The sequence below is a fragment of the Cetorhinus maximus genome, chromosome 5 (genome assembly GCF_964194155.1).
Source record: "Cetorhinus maximus chromosome 5, sCetMax3.hap1.1, whole genome shotgun sequence".
Lineage (NCBI taxonomy): Eukaryota > Metazoa > Chordata > Chondrichthyes > Lamniformes > Cetorhinidae > Cetorhinus > Cetorhinus maximus.
This window is the reverse complement of record NC_135883.1, coordinates 167,860,367-167,876,026: the sequence shown is the minus strand read 5'-3', so window position 1 is coordinate 167,876,026 and position 15,660 is coordinate 167,860,367. Positions and strand designations below refer to the sequence as shown.

The window sequence follows — 15,660 nt, the reverse complement described above, 5'->3', positions numbered from 1 at the left end:
AGCAGAAAAATAAATCTTATACGGTCACAAAAACTTAATACTGTGGAAATCCTAGAGGAGCAATTAGGAGAGCAAAGACGGGATATGAGAAAGCTCTGGCTGGTAAAAGTAGGGAAAATCCCAAGATATTCTATAAGTGTATCAATGGGAAAAGGATAACCAGGGAAAGAGTAGGGTCCATTAGGGACCAAGTGGGAAATCTATGGGTGGAGCCAGAGGACATCGGTAGGGTGTTGAACGAATACTTCACATCCGTCTTCACCCAAGAGAGTGAGGATGAAGGTATGGAACTCGGGGAGAGAGACTGCGAGGTTCTTGAGAAAATTGATATAGGGAATGACGAGGTATTGGAGGTGTTGGCAGGCTTAAAAGTGGACAAATCTCCAGGTCCGGATTATTTGTGTCCCAGGCTGCTGATGGAGGCAAGGGAGGAGATCGCAGGGGTTCTGACCCAAATTTTTAATTCCTCTCTGGCCACGGGGGAGGTGTCAGAGGACTGGAGAACAGCTAATGTGGTTCCGCTGTTTAAGAAGGGTTGTGGAGATAAGCCAGGGAACTACAGACAAGTGAATCTGATGTCAGTGGCAGGGAAACTATTGGAGAAAATACTAGGAGAGAATCTATCTCCACTTGGAGAGGCAAGGTTTGCTCAGGGATAGTCAGTATGGCTTTGTCAGAGGGAGATCATGCCTAACAAATTTGATTGAATTTTTTGAGGAGGTGGCCAGGTGTGTAGATGAGGGTAGTGCAGTTGATGTAGATTATATGGATTTCAGCAAAGCCTTTGACAAGGTCCCACATGGGAGACTTATAAAGAAGGCAAATGCACAAGGGCTACAGGATAATTTGATAAGGTGGATTTAAAATTGGCTTAGTTGTAGGAGACAGAGGGTGATGACAGAAGGCTGCTTTAGTGACTGGAAGCCAGTGTCCAGTGGCGTACCACAGGGACCTGTGCTGAGTCCCCTATTATTTGTCATTTATATAAACGATAGATGACTATGTGTGGGGTAGGATTAGTAAGTTTGCGGATGACACAAAGATTGGCCGGGTGGTTAACAGTGAGGTTGAATGTCTTGGGCTACAGGAAGATATAGACGGAATGGTCAAATGGGCAGATAAGTGGCAGATTGAATTTAACCCTGAAAAGTGTGAAGTGATACATTTTGGAAGGAGTAATTTGACAAGGAAGTATTTAATGAATAGCATGACACTAGGAAGTTCTGAGGAACAAAGGGACCTTGGTGTGTGTGTCCATCGATCTCTGAAGGCAGAGCGGCATGTTAGTTGGGTGGTGAAAAAGCCATATGGGACACTTGCCTTTATCAATGGAGGCATAGATTACAAAAGTAGGGAGGTCATGTTGGAGTTGTATTGAACCTTAGTGAGGTCACAGCTGGAGTATCGTGTGCGGTTGTGGTCGCCACATTATTGGAAGGATGTGATTGCACTGGAGGGGGTGCAGAGGAGATTCACCAGGATGTTGCCTGGGATGAAACATTTAAGTTATGAAAGAGGTTGGATAGACTTGGGTTGTTTTCATTGGAACAGAGAAGACTGAGGGGTGATCTGATCGAGGTGTACAAGATTATGAGGGGCATGGACAGGGTGGATAGGGAGCTGCTGTTCCCCTTAGTTGAAGGGTCAGTCACGAGAGGACACAAGTTCAAGGTGAGGGGCAGGAGGTTTACGGGGGATGTGAGGAAAAATGTTTTTACCCAGAGGGTGATGACGGTCTGGAATGCGCTGCCTGGGAGGGTGGTGGAGGCGGGTTGCCTCACATCCTTTAAAAAGTACCTGGATGTGCACTTGACATGGCATAATATTCAAGGCTATGGGCCAAGTGCTGGTAAATGGGATTAGGTAGGTAGGTCAGGTGTTTCTCACGTGTCGGTGCAGACTTGATGGACCGAAGGGCCTCTTCTTCACTGTGTGATTCTGTGATTCTGTGATTCTCAGTATAGAAAGTACAGGGATGAAGTTAGAAAGGTAAGGCAGAATCGTCCCAGATTTGCACTAAATGCGGTAGAGGGCATGTAAAACAACATTTTACCCGCCAGCCGCGATGGTGGATTTCACACCGTACCATCCCAATGCCGCCACATTATTTATGTATTCCCAAGAAAGATGCTGTTTTGATGGTGGGCAGGCTCTCATTTTTCTGCCATCACCTCGCCGTTTCATCGCTCCAGGCACCATATTTAAAGTCCAGCCATGTTTCCTGACCACGACTACTGCAGGGAAGATGTTGACGAAAGGTAAGAAGACTGCAGCCCCCAGGTTTAGCGACACGTCACTGGAACGACACTGTCCCAGACGTGCCAATCACCATCCTTGGGTATGTCCTGTCCCAGCAGCAGGACAGACTCAGCAGAGGTGGCAGCACAGCGGTATACAGTCAGGAGAGATTGACTCTGGACCCCATAAGGTCTCATGGCATCAGGTCAAACATGGGCAAGGAAACCTCCTGCTGATCACCATGTACTGCCCTCCCTAACATAGTGAATCAGTGCTCCTCCATGTTGAACACCGCTTGGAGGAAGCACTGAGGGTGGCAAGGGTGCAGGATGTACTCTGGGTGGGGGACTTCAATGTCCATCATTACTGACCAAGCTGGCGAGTCCTAAATGACATAGCTGCTAGACTGGGTCTGCAGCAGGTAGTGAGGGACCCAACAAGAGGGGAAAACCTATTTCACCTCATCCTCACAACTTGCCAGCTTCAGATGCATCTGTCCAAGTCAGTATCGGTAGGAGTGACAACCGTACAGTCCTTGTGGAGACAAAGTCCCGCCTTTACGTTGAAGATATCCTCCATCGTGTTGTGTGGCACTACCACTGTGCTAAATGGGATACATTTCGAACAGATCTAGCAACTCAAGACTGGGCATCCATGAAACGCTCTGGGGCATCAGCAGCAGCAGAGTTGTACTCGAACACAATCTGTAACCTCATGGCCTGGCACATCCCCCACTCTACCATTACCATCAAGCCAGGTGATCAACCCTGGTTCAATGAAGAGTGCAGGAGGGCATGCCAGGAGCATCAGCAGGCATACTTAAAAATGAGGTGTCAACCTGGCGAAGCTATAACACAGGGCTACCTGTGTGCCAAACAGCATAAGCAGCAAGTGATAGACAGAGCTAAGCAATCAACAACCAACGGGTCAGATCTAAGCTCTGCATTTCTGCCACATCCAGTTCTGAATAGTGGCGGACTATTAAACAACTCACTGGAGGAGGAGGCTCCATAAATATTCCCATCCTCAATGATGGAGGAGCCCAGCACATCAGTGCAAAAGATAAGGCTGAAGCATTTGCTACAATCTGCAGCCAGAAATGCTGAGTGGATGATCTAATTCGGCCTCCTCTAGAGGTTACCAGCATCACAGGTTCCAGTGATCAGCCAATTCGATTCACTCCACATGATATCAAGAACGGCTGAAGGCACTGGATACTGCAAAGGCTATGGGCCCTGACAATATTCCGGCAATTGTACTGAATATTTGTGTTCCAGAACTTGCCACGCCCCTAGCCAAGCTGTTTCAGTACAGCTACAACACTGGCATCTACCCAGCTATGTGGAAAATTGCCCAGGTATGTCCTGTGCACAAAAAGCAGGACAAATCGAACCCAGCCAATTACAGCCCCATCAGTCTACACTCAATCATCAGTAAAGTAATGCAAGGGGTCATCTACAGTGCTATCAAGCGGCACTTGCTTAGCAATAACCTGCTCATTGACCCCAGTTTGGGTTCCACCAGAGCCACGCAGCTCCTGACCTCTTTATAACCTTGGTTCAAACATGGACAAAAGAGCTGAACTCCTGAGGCGAGGTGAGTGTGCCTGCCCTTGACATAAAGGCCGCATAAGGTCAACTGTGGCATCAAGGAGCCCTAGCAAAACTGAAGTCAATGGGAATCAGGGGAAAGCTCTCCTTTGGTTGGAGTCATACCTAGCACAAAGGAAAATGGCAGTGGTTGTTGGAGGTCAGCCATCTCAGCTCCAGGACATCACTACAGGAGTTCCTCAGGGTAGTGTCCATTGACCAGAAACTGAACTAGACTATACACATAAATAATATGGCTACAAGAACAGGCCAGAGACTAGGAATCCTGCGATGAGTAACTCACCTCCTGACTCCCCAAAGCCTGTCTACCATCTATAAGGCACAAGTCAGGAGTGTGACTCCCCACTTGCCTGGATGAGTGCAGCTCCCACAACGCTAGAGAAGCTGGACACCGTCCAGGACAAAGCAGTATACTTGATTGGCACCACATCCACAAACATTTACTCCCTCCACCACCGAAGCACAGTAGCAACAGTGTGTACCAACTTCAAATGCACTGCAGGAGTTCACCAAGTCTTCTTCGACAGCACCTTCCAAACCCACGACCGCTACTATCTAGAAGGACAAGGGCAGCAGATAGATAGGAGCACCACCACCTAGAAGTTCCCCTCCAAGTCTCTCACCATCCTAACTTGGAAATATATTGCCATTCTTTCACTGTCACTGGGTCAAAATCCTGGAACTCCCTCGCTAACAGCACTGTGGGTGCACCTACACCACATGGACTGTAGCAGCTCAAGAAGGCAGCTCACCACCAACTTCTCAAGAGCAACTAGGGATGGGCAATAAATGCTGACCCAGCCAGAGAATTCCTGTGAATAAGTTTAAAAAAAGGACAGCCACCCAGTGTTGCAAGAGGATGAATGATCTCCATCCCGCCATCTGGGCCAGTCCTGTGCTGACATTAAGGTCAGTGGTGCTCTACCAAGTGAGGGTCCAGCAGTGCAACCATGCTTTGAATGTTGTGTCCTGTTTCACAGGCCACTGCCATGCACTAATTATCTCCCCTTGCTTCTGCAGGCACATCTGGGAAATAGCTGTCAGAGTCCATGACCCAGGGCCTCCAATGAAGCCCCGAAGAAACATCTGCAGAGGAATCTGAAGGCATCCCCCCTGAAGTCCCATCACAGCACTCACCCACACCTTTCGCCAGCGCAGAGCCACACACCTGAGTGGGACCTAACTTTAGAGTAGCTTTGGGATCACAATCTAGGAGCACATCATACTGTCTGATCCACAGCAGGCGGGGCAGGGACTTCCCTGGTTCCGGCACTTGGAGGACTGCTGGAGGCCAGAAATTTGCTGAGTCCAATTCAGACCATGAGCCTCCACATTCGGTCATGTCACAGTTGCTGAGCTGCAAAGGCAAGCTCGGGAACATTGGGAAGGGTTGTCCATTGCATTCCTTAGATTGCAAGGCATGATGGAGGAATCTATCTGTCTTCAGTCTGAGGCGATATCACCAATATGCCAACGCACCGAGGTCAACACTGGTAGGATGACAGCGCCATGGAGGCTTTGGTCCAGGGCACTGCTCCTGCACTGCTGTGTGGGCTGAACCCCATCGCTGGTGCCATAGTTGGCCTCCAACAGTGTGTATGCGAGAGGGGTGCCGGGCAACATGATCTCACTCCAGCTACCCCTTCGCCTCAAGCAGTCAGTCAAGGGCCTTTGGGCACCCATAAGGAGGAGGATAGCAGGTGCACACCTGGGGCCATCCATCCAGGTCACTGTTCACTATTGTCAATAAACTCCCAAGAATGTCTCCCTGCCTATGGCTCCTTGTTCTGATGAGAGCAGTGTTCTTGTCACTCAGATGTGAAACCTTTCTGTACAAGGTAAAGGCAGGTGTCTCAGTCCAGGGCCTCTTCCCTGTGCTCTGTGCAGCCTTCAGACCAAAGTAATGGTCTGGCCTTGCTTTCCCTGGAATCCTGATACCTGCATCTCGACACTGCTTGTCATTGCTGCCAGAATGTAGTGAGCAGGCGCCACAGAGTTCTGTCATTCTCTCTGTGTGTTCTCAGCACCTTTAAAGTGGGGCTGACCCCCATCTCTTCAGCATCTGTGACCAGTGATCCTGTGCTCCCGAAGGGCTCAGGTGCTGAAGGCGGACAAAAGATCAGATGCTTCTAAAGTTTCATGCCTCATCTTTATGATATGATCCTGATCATAAAGTGTAAGTGAGCTGCCCTCGGCCAGACGGGAGTCAGACATTCTCAGAAGTTTTGTGAAGATCTATGGAGTGTCCTCACTGCATGTCGTCATCATCCTCCTGCAATTAAGCGACTGTTAGGGCCTCCACTGCGTCTCCATGTGAGAAGCATTCTCACAGAGAGTGTTCGCACTGGCATAAGCCAAAATGGAGTCAAATGTTCACAGATGCAATGTCAGGATCTATGGGGGTCACCTCGCTACATGTCGTCATCATCCTCCACAAAGCTAACAGCTATGAGGACCACCTGAGCATGCATGCCTAATCCACTCAGTGCGAGGGCCTCATCCCCGTCATCACCACCTTTGAGGACCTCCTCACCATCATCCCCGTCGATGTCCTCCTCATTGGAGGAGACCTCCAGGTGGGGTGGCAGTGGGGGAAGCACTGGAGAACTTGGTGGCATTTTGATGCCACTGCATTGCTTGAGTGGGCAGGTAAGCTAGGAGCCCAACCCCAGTCATATCAATGTGGCTGCACCTGAACTGACTCAGTTGCAGAGGAATGGTCACTTTTTACATGTTTCCCGAAAGCATCGCCACTTCCCTCACCTGCCCTACCCCCCTCCACCCCGAATGCTTTTGCACTATATTCAACGGCAGGGCTGTCCTTGCGCTTGCACCCCGCTCCCCTTCACCCTCAAAAATCGCTTCCGAGGCAGGGCTGCATTTGCCCCTGCTGCCCCTCGCCCTCAAATGTCGCCCCTCAGACAGGAAGGCATTTGCTCCGCGCCACCACTCACCCTCAAAAGTCGCCTCCGAGGCAGGGCAGCACTTAACCTTGTTCCCCCCGACCCCCAGCGCCCCTGAAGCCTGCAAAGCAACAGGCGACCCTGGTGAGCTCTGAAGAACATTGCTGTGCACTCACCTCCAGTTCACCCAAAGTGCATGTCGCCTTTGTGCTGTTGTGAAACACGTCAGCGTGCTTTCCCTCCAACGTGGACGAACGATCCAGCGAGGGTGCAAGAGCCTGGCAGGATGGCCTGATCATGATATGCTGATGTATTACAATGAGGTTCCTGACGACCGATGGCAGAAAACGCTATCGGCGGGCTGAGCGGACAATCGCGTCTTCCCGCCATTGTGAAACCGAGCGCAATATATTGTCCGGTCATGCCACCGAACACGCCCGCCATCAGTGGGCATGGAAAATTCCACCCTTGGTGGCACTTTGATGCCTCTGTGTTGCTTGAGTGGTCAGATAAGCTAGAAGCCCGACCCCAATCACATCAATGTGGCTGCGCCTGAACTGCCTCAGCTGCAGAAGAATGGTCACTTTATACAAGTTTCACTAATGCGTGGCCACTTCCCTCGTCCACCCTAGCCCCCACTCAGAATGCTTGTGCGCTATTTTCATGGCAGGGCTGCCATTGCCCCCCCTCAACAAGTTGCCTCAAGAGCAGGTCCGCTCTTCACTCTATGCCCCAACGCTCTACAAGCTTGAAGTCCAACAGGCAACCCTGGCGAGCGCTGCACATAGTTGCTGTGTACTCACCTCCGAGTTCCCCTCAGCGTGCAGCCCGTCAAGTATACGCCTTTTACGTGCTATTGTGAAATACGTCAGCGTGCTTTCCCATCAACGTGGATGGACACTCTGGCAGGGGTGGGGGGATGATGATGCGATTCTGGCGAGCTGGCCTAATAGTGATATGCAGATGTCTTACAATGAGGTTCTCGATGTCCAATAATGGGAAATGTGGCCCGCCATTGGCAGCTGAGCGGAAGATTGCAAACGGGTTTCATGCCATCATGAAACCCATCATGCCATATTGTCCGCCCATGCCACAAATTATGCCTGACGATGGCAGGCACAGAAAATCCCGGCTGTAATTAGGAAAGCAAAACCCAAAGATGTTTTTTGAGTACATTAAGAGCAAAAGAGTAACTAAGAAAAGGGTAGGGCCTATCAGAGATGTACACGGTGTGAAAATAGATTTTTTTTTAATATGTTGGGGAATATAGTGTTATCCTGTAAAGATGGCCGTCTCAGTCTTAATTGGGAGACCCCTAATTTTAAACAATGTCCCCTAGTTCTAGACTCCCCCACAAAGGGAAATATCTTCTCAGCATCCGCCCTATCAATCCCCTTCAGGATTTTATGTTAGAATCATATCTCTCAAGACTGAAGTTTTCTTCTACAAAATGGATGGATTTGGCATGATCTGGGCAACCCGATGCTAACCTGATTTTTTTTTTAAAGAAGGTCATAAGTTCACCTTGGAACTGCAGGCCTCTTCCAAGAAATCACCTGACCTATATGATAATTGAGAAAGAGTTGTGAACTTGCTTATTTAGAAGGCAGCCTTGTTGAAGAACACGCTAAGGAAAGAAGGCTACCTTGACTGGTTCCCTCTTCCTACCTCACCCAAAATTGTGTGTGGCTATCAACCTATAACCAGACAACCCTAATCTGAGTGTAACCAGTGTACATTTAGACCTGCAAAGCTGGACCAGTGACCTGTCAGCACACAAAAGAATTCCAGGTTGACAGCTTAGAGGCCTTGCAGACTTTATCCTTCATTTTATAACGCCCATCCTCCAAAACCCATCTCTGCAGAGACTCTATCTGTTTGTCCTTTATTTGCCTGTGTGTGTCTGTGTGTGTGCTGGGGGAATTTTTTAGGAAGACATAGATAGATGTACTTCCCGATTACAATTGTGTGATAACCAGTACTTGCAACTTGTTAAAAGAAGTTTTGTTTTGAAATAAATTAATCATTCTGAGTTTTTTGAAAGAAGCCTGGCCAGAGACTCTGTTCTTCTGGGTACCAGAGGTATAGGTACACAATTAAATTAGTGGCACGGCCTGTGGAGTAGTGGGGCTTGATAATTCGTGCACTCCTCCCACCCTGATTGTAACATTTATATGTTCTAATAAGATCACCTTGCACTCTTCTAAATTGCATTGGGTTTAGGCCCAACCTCCATAAGGTAACTTCCTCTTCATTCCAGGAATCAGCCAAGTGAACCTTTTCTGAACTGCTTCTAATGCGATTATGTCCTTGCTAAAGTAAAGAGACCAAAATTGTACAGAATACTCCAGATGCGGTCTAGCTAAGGCCCTATACAGCAGCAGCAGCACTTGCCTACTGTGATTCAAACCCGGGTACCCGGAGTGTTACCCTAGGTATCTGGAATACTAGTCCATTGACAATACCACTATGCAATGTTGCGAACCTTCCTTCCTCCGTTTTGAGTGTGTGCAAATAAACTAACCCTTTGAATTCATCCTATCTTGAGTTTGCTGTGGGGTTATGAATAGAAACTTGATTTGCACAAAAAGTGAGGTGTTTGGGAAATAGGCCACCACTTGTAAAGAAGGAAACAAATCAAAACACCTTTCTGTTTATGGATGGGTAGTGAGAGGAGAAATTAATGCTGTTTAAATTAATGTCTCTCCTATCTATAACACTATAAATGCATAATACTATAAATGCAATAAATACCAAAAATCCATTTGTCTTCCTAATCATTTGCTGCACCTATGTATCAACTTTGTGTGATCCATGTACCAGAACACCCGCATCCCTCTATACCATGGAGTTTTGCAATCTCTCTCCATTCAGTTGCTTTTCTATTCTGCCTGCCAAAGTGGACGGGGTCACATTTCTCCACATTGTACTCCATCTGCCAAACTTTTGTCACTCACTTAACCTATCCATATCCCTTTGCAGACTCTTTATCTCACCTTGACAACTTACTTTCCTATTTTTTTTTTTGTCATCAGCAGATTCAGCTAACATACATTCGGTTCCATCATCTAAGTCATTGATATAGATAGTAAATAGCTGAAGCATCAGCATTGATCCCTGTGGAACTCCATTAGTGACAGATTTCCAACCTAAAAATGACCCATTTATCCCACTCATTGCTTCCTGTTAGCTAACTAACCCTATACTGTGCTAATATATTGCTCTCTATGCCATAAGCTTTTATTTTGTGTAGCGACATTTGATGTGACACATTATCAAATGCCTTTTGGAAATCCAAGTGCACCACATCCACAGTTTCCCCTTATCCATCCCTTTATCCATCTTGCTTATTCCTGAAAGAACTCTGATAAATTATTCAAACAATATTTCACCTTCACAAAACTATGTTGACTTTGCCTGATTGTATTATGATTTTCTAAATGTCCTGGCATGACCTCCGTAATAATAGATTCTATCAATTTCCCAATGACAGATGTTAGGATAACTGGCCTATAGTTTGCTGCTCTCTTTTTCCCTTCTTTCTTGAATAGAGGTATTACATTAGTGATTTTACATTCTTCTGGGACCTTTCCAGAATCCAGGGAATTTTGGAAGAAACTTGGGTAATGAAATTTTTTAAAACCTGCATTGCAGATTGCAGGCATCTCAAAATCTGGCTTTCCTGAGTAGGGATAACATTTGTATGGCTATGAATAATCAGCATTGGAGTAAGTCTAAGTGGAAAGCTTCTTCAAAGAGCTGACCAGGCATGAATGGCCTCCTTTTATGCTAAATAATTCTATGAATCTATGATCATTCAAAAAGATAATGACTGATAGTTAACTTTTATATTGTAATGCCTTTCAGGATATCTGCATATCCTCTGTGAAAGAAAAGGACATTGAGGCAAAATTGACTCAGGTGATGCAGACTTGGGTCAGTCAGACTCTGAGTTTCTCTATGTTTAAGAATCGAGGAGAACTATTGCTAAAAGGAACAGAGACAGGAGAAATCATAACAATGATGGAGGATAGTTTAATGATCTTGAGCTCTTTGCTCAGCAACAGGTACAAGCAACAAATTACAGCAAAAGCTTGTATTTATATATTGTCTAATATAAAAACACATTGATCAGGTAAACGACGATAACAAGTTTTCGGAAAGGTGACAAAGAGCTTCTTTCAAAGAGGTAGGTTTCTGAATGACAAAAATTGGTCTGCAACATGTTATAATCTCAGATGTTGAGAGGATCAGAGATGCCACGTTTCTCCAGAGCCTCCTCCTCCATTGGGTAAAGTTTCACAATCTTAGCAGGTTTCCCTGCCAGTCCATGCTGCCTCCCTACAATTGGATGCTCTCTTCTGAAAAGGTAGCAAAACAGACTTATAAGTGGTTCTTAGGCATGTGTGCATTCGATGGACTCCGTGTATGCAGTGAGGGTGCCAATCATTTATTTCCAAATTTTTAAAAACTATATTTATATTCTCAAACTGCTATGATGGGATTTAAACTCATATTTTTTCGATTACTTCTGAATTATTAGTCCAGTAACATAATCATAACACTAACATACCCATTCAAGATGATCATTATATGTGGCAAGAATATTATCTGCCACTGTCAGCTCAAGCCTGAACATTATCCAAGTGTTGTTGTGGACTTGCATTGATTGTTTCGTTATAAAAGCAGTTGTAAATAGAGTTGAGTATTGTAGAATTATCAATGAAAATCGTTACTATTCGCTTGATGATGGAGTGAAGCTCATTAATAAGTATTTCATAATGACTCAGTGGAGAACACTTCCCTGACGAACATCTACACTGATATGCAGGGCTGTAATATCTGACTTCTCGCAACCATGGCTATCTTTCTTCACCTCAGAGGGGAAAATAAAGAGGGCCTGGAAAATACCCTGAGGAACATCTGCAGAAATGTCCTGGAGCTGAGATGATTGACCTTCAAAGCCATAATCATTTTCCTTTGTGCTAGGTATGAATCCAATGAATGGAGAGCTTCGCCCTGATTCTCATTGACTTCAGTTTTGCTAGGACTCCTTGATGCCACACTCGGTCAAATACTACCTTGGTGTCAAGGGCAGGAACTCTCACCTCACCTCTGGAGTTCAGCTCTTTTGTCCATGTTTGGACCAAGGCTGTAACAAGGTCAGGACCTGAGTGCCTCTGGCAGAACCGAAACCAAGAGCAGAATCATCCCAGATTTGCACTAAGTGCGGTAGCGGGTGCTAAAAAGAATGTTTTACCCGCCGGCTGCAATGGCGACTTTTCACATCGCATCACTCCCAATTCCACCTCATTAATCATACTTTCCTGGAAGACACAATGTTTTGATGGCGGGCATCGCCATCACCTCGCCACTTTCTCATGCCGACTGCCATATTTAAAGTACAGCTTCACACACATCTCTCAGTGCTTCCAGCACAAGACTGCTGCACAGAAGACATGGCCCTGAAAGGCAAGAAGGATTCCTCCCCTGGATTCAGTGACATGTCCCACGGATGCCTTTTGGATGCCGTGGAGGCCCGCCATGATGTCTTCTACCCCCCACCCCTTCTGGCCACAGGAGTTCCAGCAATCTCAGCACCCTGGCTTGGTAGATGATGGCAGTGGTGATCAGCGCCAATGTTGCATAGAAGAGATTGGCCATCCAATGCAGAAAGAGGATGAATGATCTTACCTGTGCTGCCAGGGTAAGGCAACCATCTCACCATTCTAAACTCACAAACGTAAGCCCATCACACATTCACTAGCATCTCACTCACTGTCAGCTCAAGGGACATCACCACTCACTCTCTAACACACACTCTCATCCCCATCTCACCTCATCTCCTCTGGACTATCTCCTCTGCCCTCACCATTTTGAGGCAACTTGCACAGATCAACTAAGATAAAAGCAAAATACTGCGGATACTAGAAATCTGAAACAAAATCAGAGAATGCTGGAAAAACTCAGCAGATCTAACAGCATCTGTGGAGAGAAAAACAGAGTTAACGTTTCAAGTCCATATGACTAAGAGTCACACGGACTCAGAACGTTAAATCTGTTTTTCTCTCCACAGATGCTGTTAGACCTGCTGAGTTTTTCCAGCGTTTTCTGTTTTTGTTGCACAGATCAACTTATGCCTCCACACACACCCTGGGATTCCCCCCTTCCCCAGTACAGCCCTCACCCTGCAGCCTCTTCCCTTGTCTGAGGCCACTTCTCCCCCTTCCCCAAGCAAACCCTAGCCCTGGAGATATTGCAAAGCCACCCCCACCTTATGGCTGGTAGGTAGAGACCTGCCCATGAGACCCCCTAAAAGCAATATGGTGCATTCTGCGAAGCCTGGAGCTGATGGCCACGAGTTCTGCCCAAAGCAAGGTAGGCAAACAAACCTCGAAATCCCAAGCAAACTGCAGTTCGCTAGCCACACATCACTTTTGTACAGTTGTGTAATGGATGATCCAGCGTGGGGGATGGCTCCAGCAAGCTGGGCTTATAATGATATGCAGATATAGTACAATGAAGTTCCTGATGCCTGATGGTGGGAAACGCAGCCCGCCATTGATGGGCTGAGCGGACGATTGCAAACTGATTTCATGATATCATGAAACTAATTTTTGGCCTTCTTGCCAAATTGTCCGCTCAAGCCATCAAACACGCCTGCCTCCAACAGGCACACAAAACTCCACCCCAAGCATCAGTGAGCAGTTTATTGTTGAGTAAGTGCTGCTTGATGGCACTGTTGATGACTTCTTCCATCACTTTGCTGATGATTGAGAGTAGACTGTTGGGATGATAAGCTGGGTTGGATTTATCATTTTATTTTGTGGACAGGAAATACATGGGCAATTTCCCACATTACTGAGTATTTGCCAGTGGAGTTCAGCTCTTTTGTCCATGTTTGGACCAAGGCTGTAACAAGGTCAGGACCTGAGTGCCTCTGGCAGAACCGAAACCAAGAGCAGAATCATCCCAGATTTGCACTAAGTGCGGTAGCGGGTGCTAAAAAGAATGTTTTACCCGCCGGCTGCAATGGCGACTTTTCACATCGCATCACTCCCAATTCCACCTCATTAATCATACTTTCCTGGAAGACACAATGTTTTGATGTACAGCTTGGCTAGGGGTGTGGCTAGTTCCAGAGTACAACCCTTCAGTACTATTGCCGGAATATCGTCAGGGCCCATAGCCTTTGCTGTATCCAATGCCTTCAGCCGTTTCTTGTTATCACGTGGAGTAAATTGAATTGGGTGAAGACTGGCATCTGAGATTCTGGGGACCTCAGGAGGAGGCCGAGATGGATTATCCACTCAGCACTTCTAGGTCTTCTAGGCGATGATAGCTGCAAATGCTTCGGCCTTGTCTTTTGCAATGATGTAGGCTCCCCATCAATGAAGATGGGGATATTTGTGGATCCTCCTCCTCCTGTTAGTTGTCTAATTGTCCACCACCACTCACAACTGGATGTGGCAGGACTGTAGAGCTTTGATCTGATCCGTTGGCCGTGGGATCACTTAGCTCTGTCTAGCGCATGCTGCTTCTGCTGTTTGGCATGTAAGTAGCCCTGTGTTATAGCTTCACCAGCTTGACATCTCATTTTTAGGTACACATGGTTCTGCTCCTATCATGTCGTCCTGTGCTCTTCATTGCTTGATGGTAATGGTAGATTGGGGAACATGCCGAGCCCCGAGGTTACAGATTGTGGTTGCATACAATTCTGCTGCTACTGATGGGCTACCGCGCCTCATGGGTGCCCAGTTTTGAGTTGCTAGGTCTGTTCAAAATGTATCCCATTTAGCAAGGTGGCAGTGCCACAGAACACAATGGCGGGTATCTTCAATGTGAAGGTGGGACTTCATCTCCACATGGACTGGTGGTCACTCCTACCAATACTCCCATGGACAGATGCATCAGTGACAAGTAAGCTGATGAAGACGATGTTAAGTAGGTTTTTCCCTCATGTTGTTTCCCACACAGCTGCTGCAGACCCAGTCTAGTAAACTGTGTCCTTCAGGATTCGGCCAGCTTTGTCTAGTGGCTACCGAGCCACTCTTAATGATGGACATTGAAATCCCCCATCTAGAGTACATTTGGTGCCCTTTCCACGCCCAGTGCTTCCTCCAGGTGGTGGTCAACATGGAGGAGTGCTGATTCATCAGCTGAGGAGGGACAGCAGGTGGAAACCAGCCGGAGGTTTCCTTGCTCATGATTCACCTGATGCCATAAGGTCATCCTCATGTCAGGGTATGCCACCCCTGTTTGCCTGCTCTCCCTGTAGCATTTTAATGGCCATTGGGTCATTAATTGACTTGAGATGGGCTTTATCCTCCTCTAGGGAGGAAGTTCTGCCTCCAAGAGTTGCCAGCTAATCAAATGGCTGGGAGCTACCTGTCCTGGCAGTGCCACCAGTAGCAGTGGCCATTGCTAGGACCGCAGCAATTCCCAGAGGGAATCATGTTGTGATGTAGCTGGAGTTCAAGCAAAGTCCTAGCGGCCACACGGCCATTAGTTGGCCACTTAAGGACCTCAATTGTTCCATGGTAGTGCCACCAGTAGCAGTGGCCATTGCTAGGACCGCAGCAATTCCCAGAGGGAATCATGTTGTGATGTAGCTGGAGTTCAAGCAAAGTCCTAGCGGCCACACGGCCATTAGTTGGCCACTTAAGGACCTCAATTGTTCCATGGTTGGGTGGACCTCCAGATATCACTCCTACTGCTGGTAAAGTTGCAGCAGGAGCAGGGTGAGTGGGTAGACATCCAGAATGGCACCCAGTTTTGGGGAGGGCAGGGTTTGGCGTGGTGGGGGAATGGTGGCTAAAATTCAGCCATTTAACTCTGTTCATCTCTCCACAGATGCTGTCTGCCCTGATGAGTATTTCCAGCATTTTATGTTTTGATTTTAGATTTCA

At 47.1% G+C, this 15,660-nt stretch overlaps 1 protein-coding gene across 1 annotated transcript in view; it reads left to right on the top strand.

Annotated features, from left to right (window-relative positions):
• The window catches only part of LOC144681151 (dynein axonemal heavy chain 8-like), a 1,659,468-nt gene that overhangs the window by 1,021,461 nt on the left and 622,347 nt on the right, over positions 1-15,660 (top strand). The window contains exon 35 of the mRNA XM_078542878.1: positions 10,619-10,818. Coding sequence (XP_078399004.1) covers positions 10,619-10,818 — 200 coding nt within the window. The remainder of the gene's footprint in view (positions 1-10,618; positions 10,819-15,660) is intronic.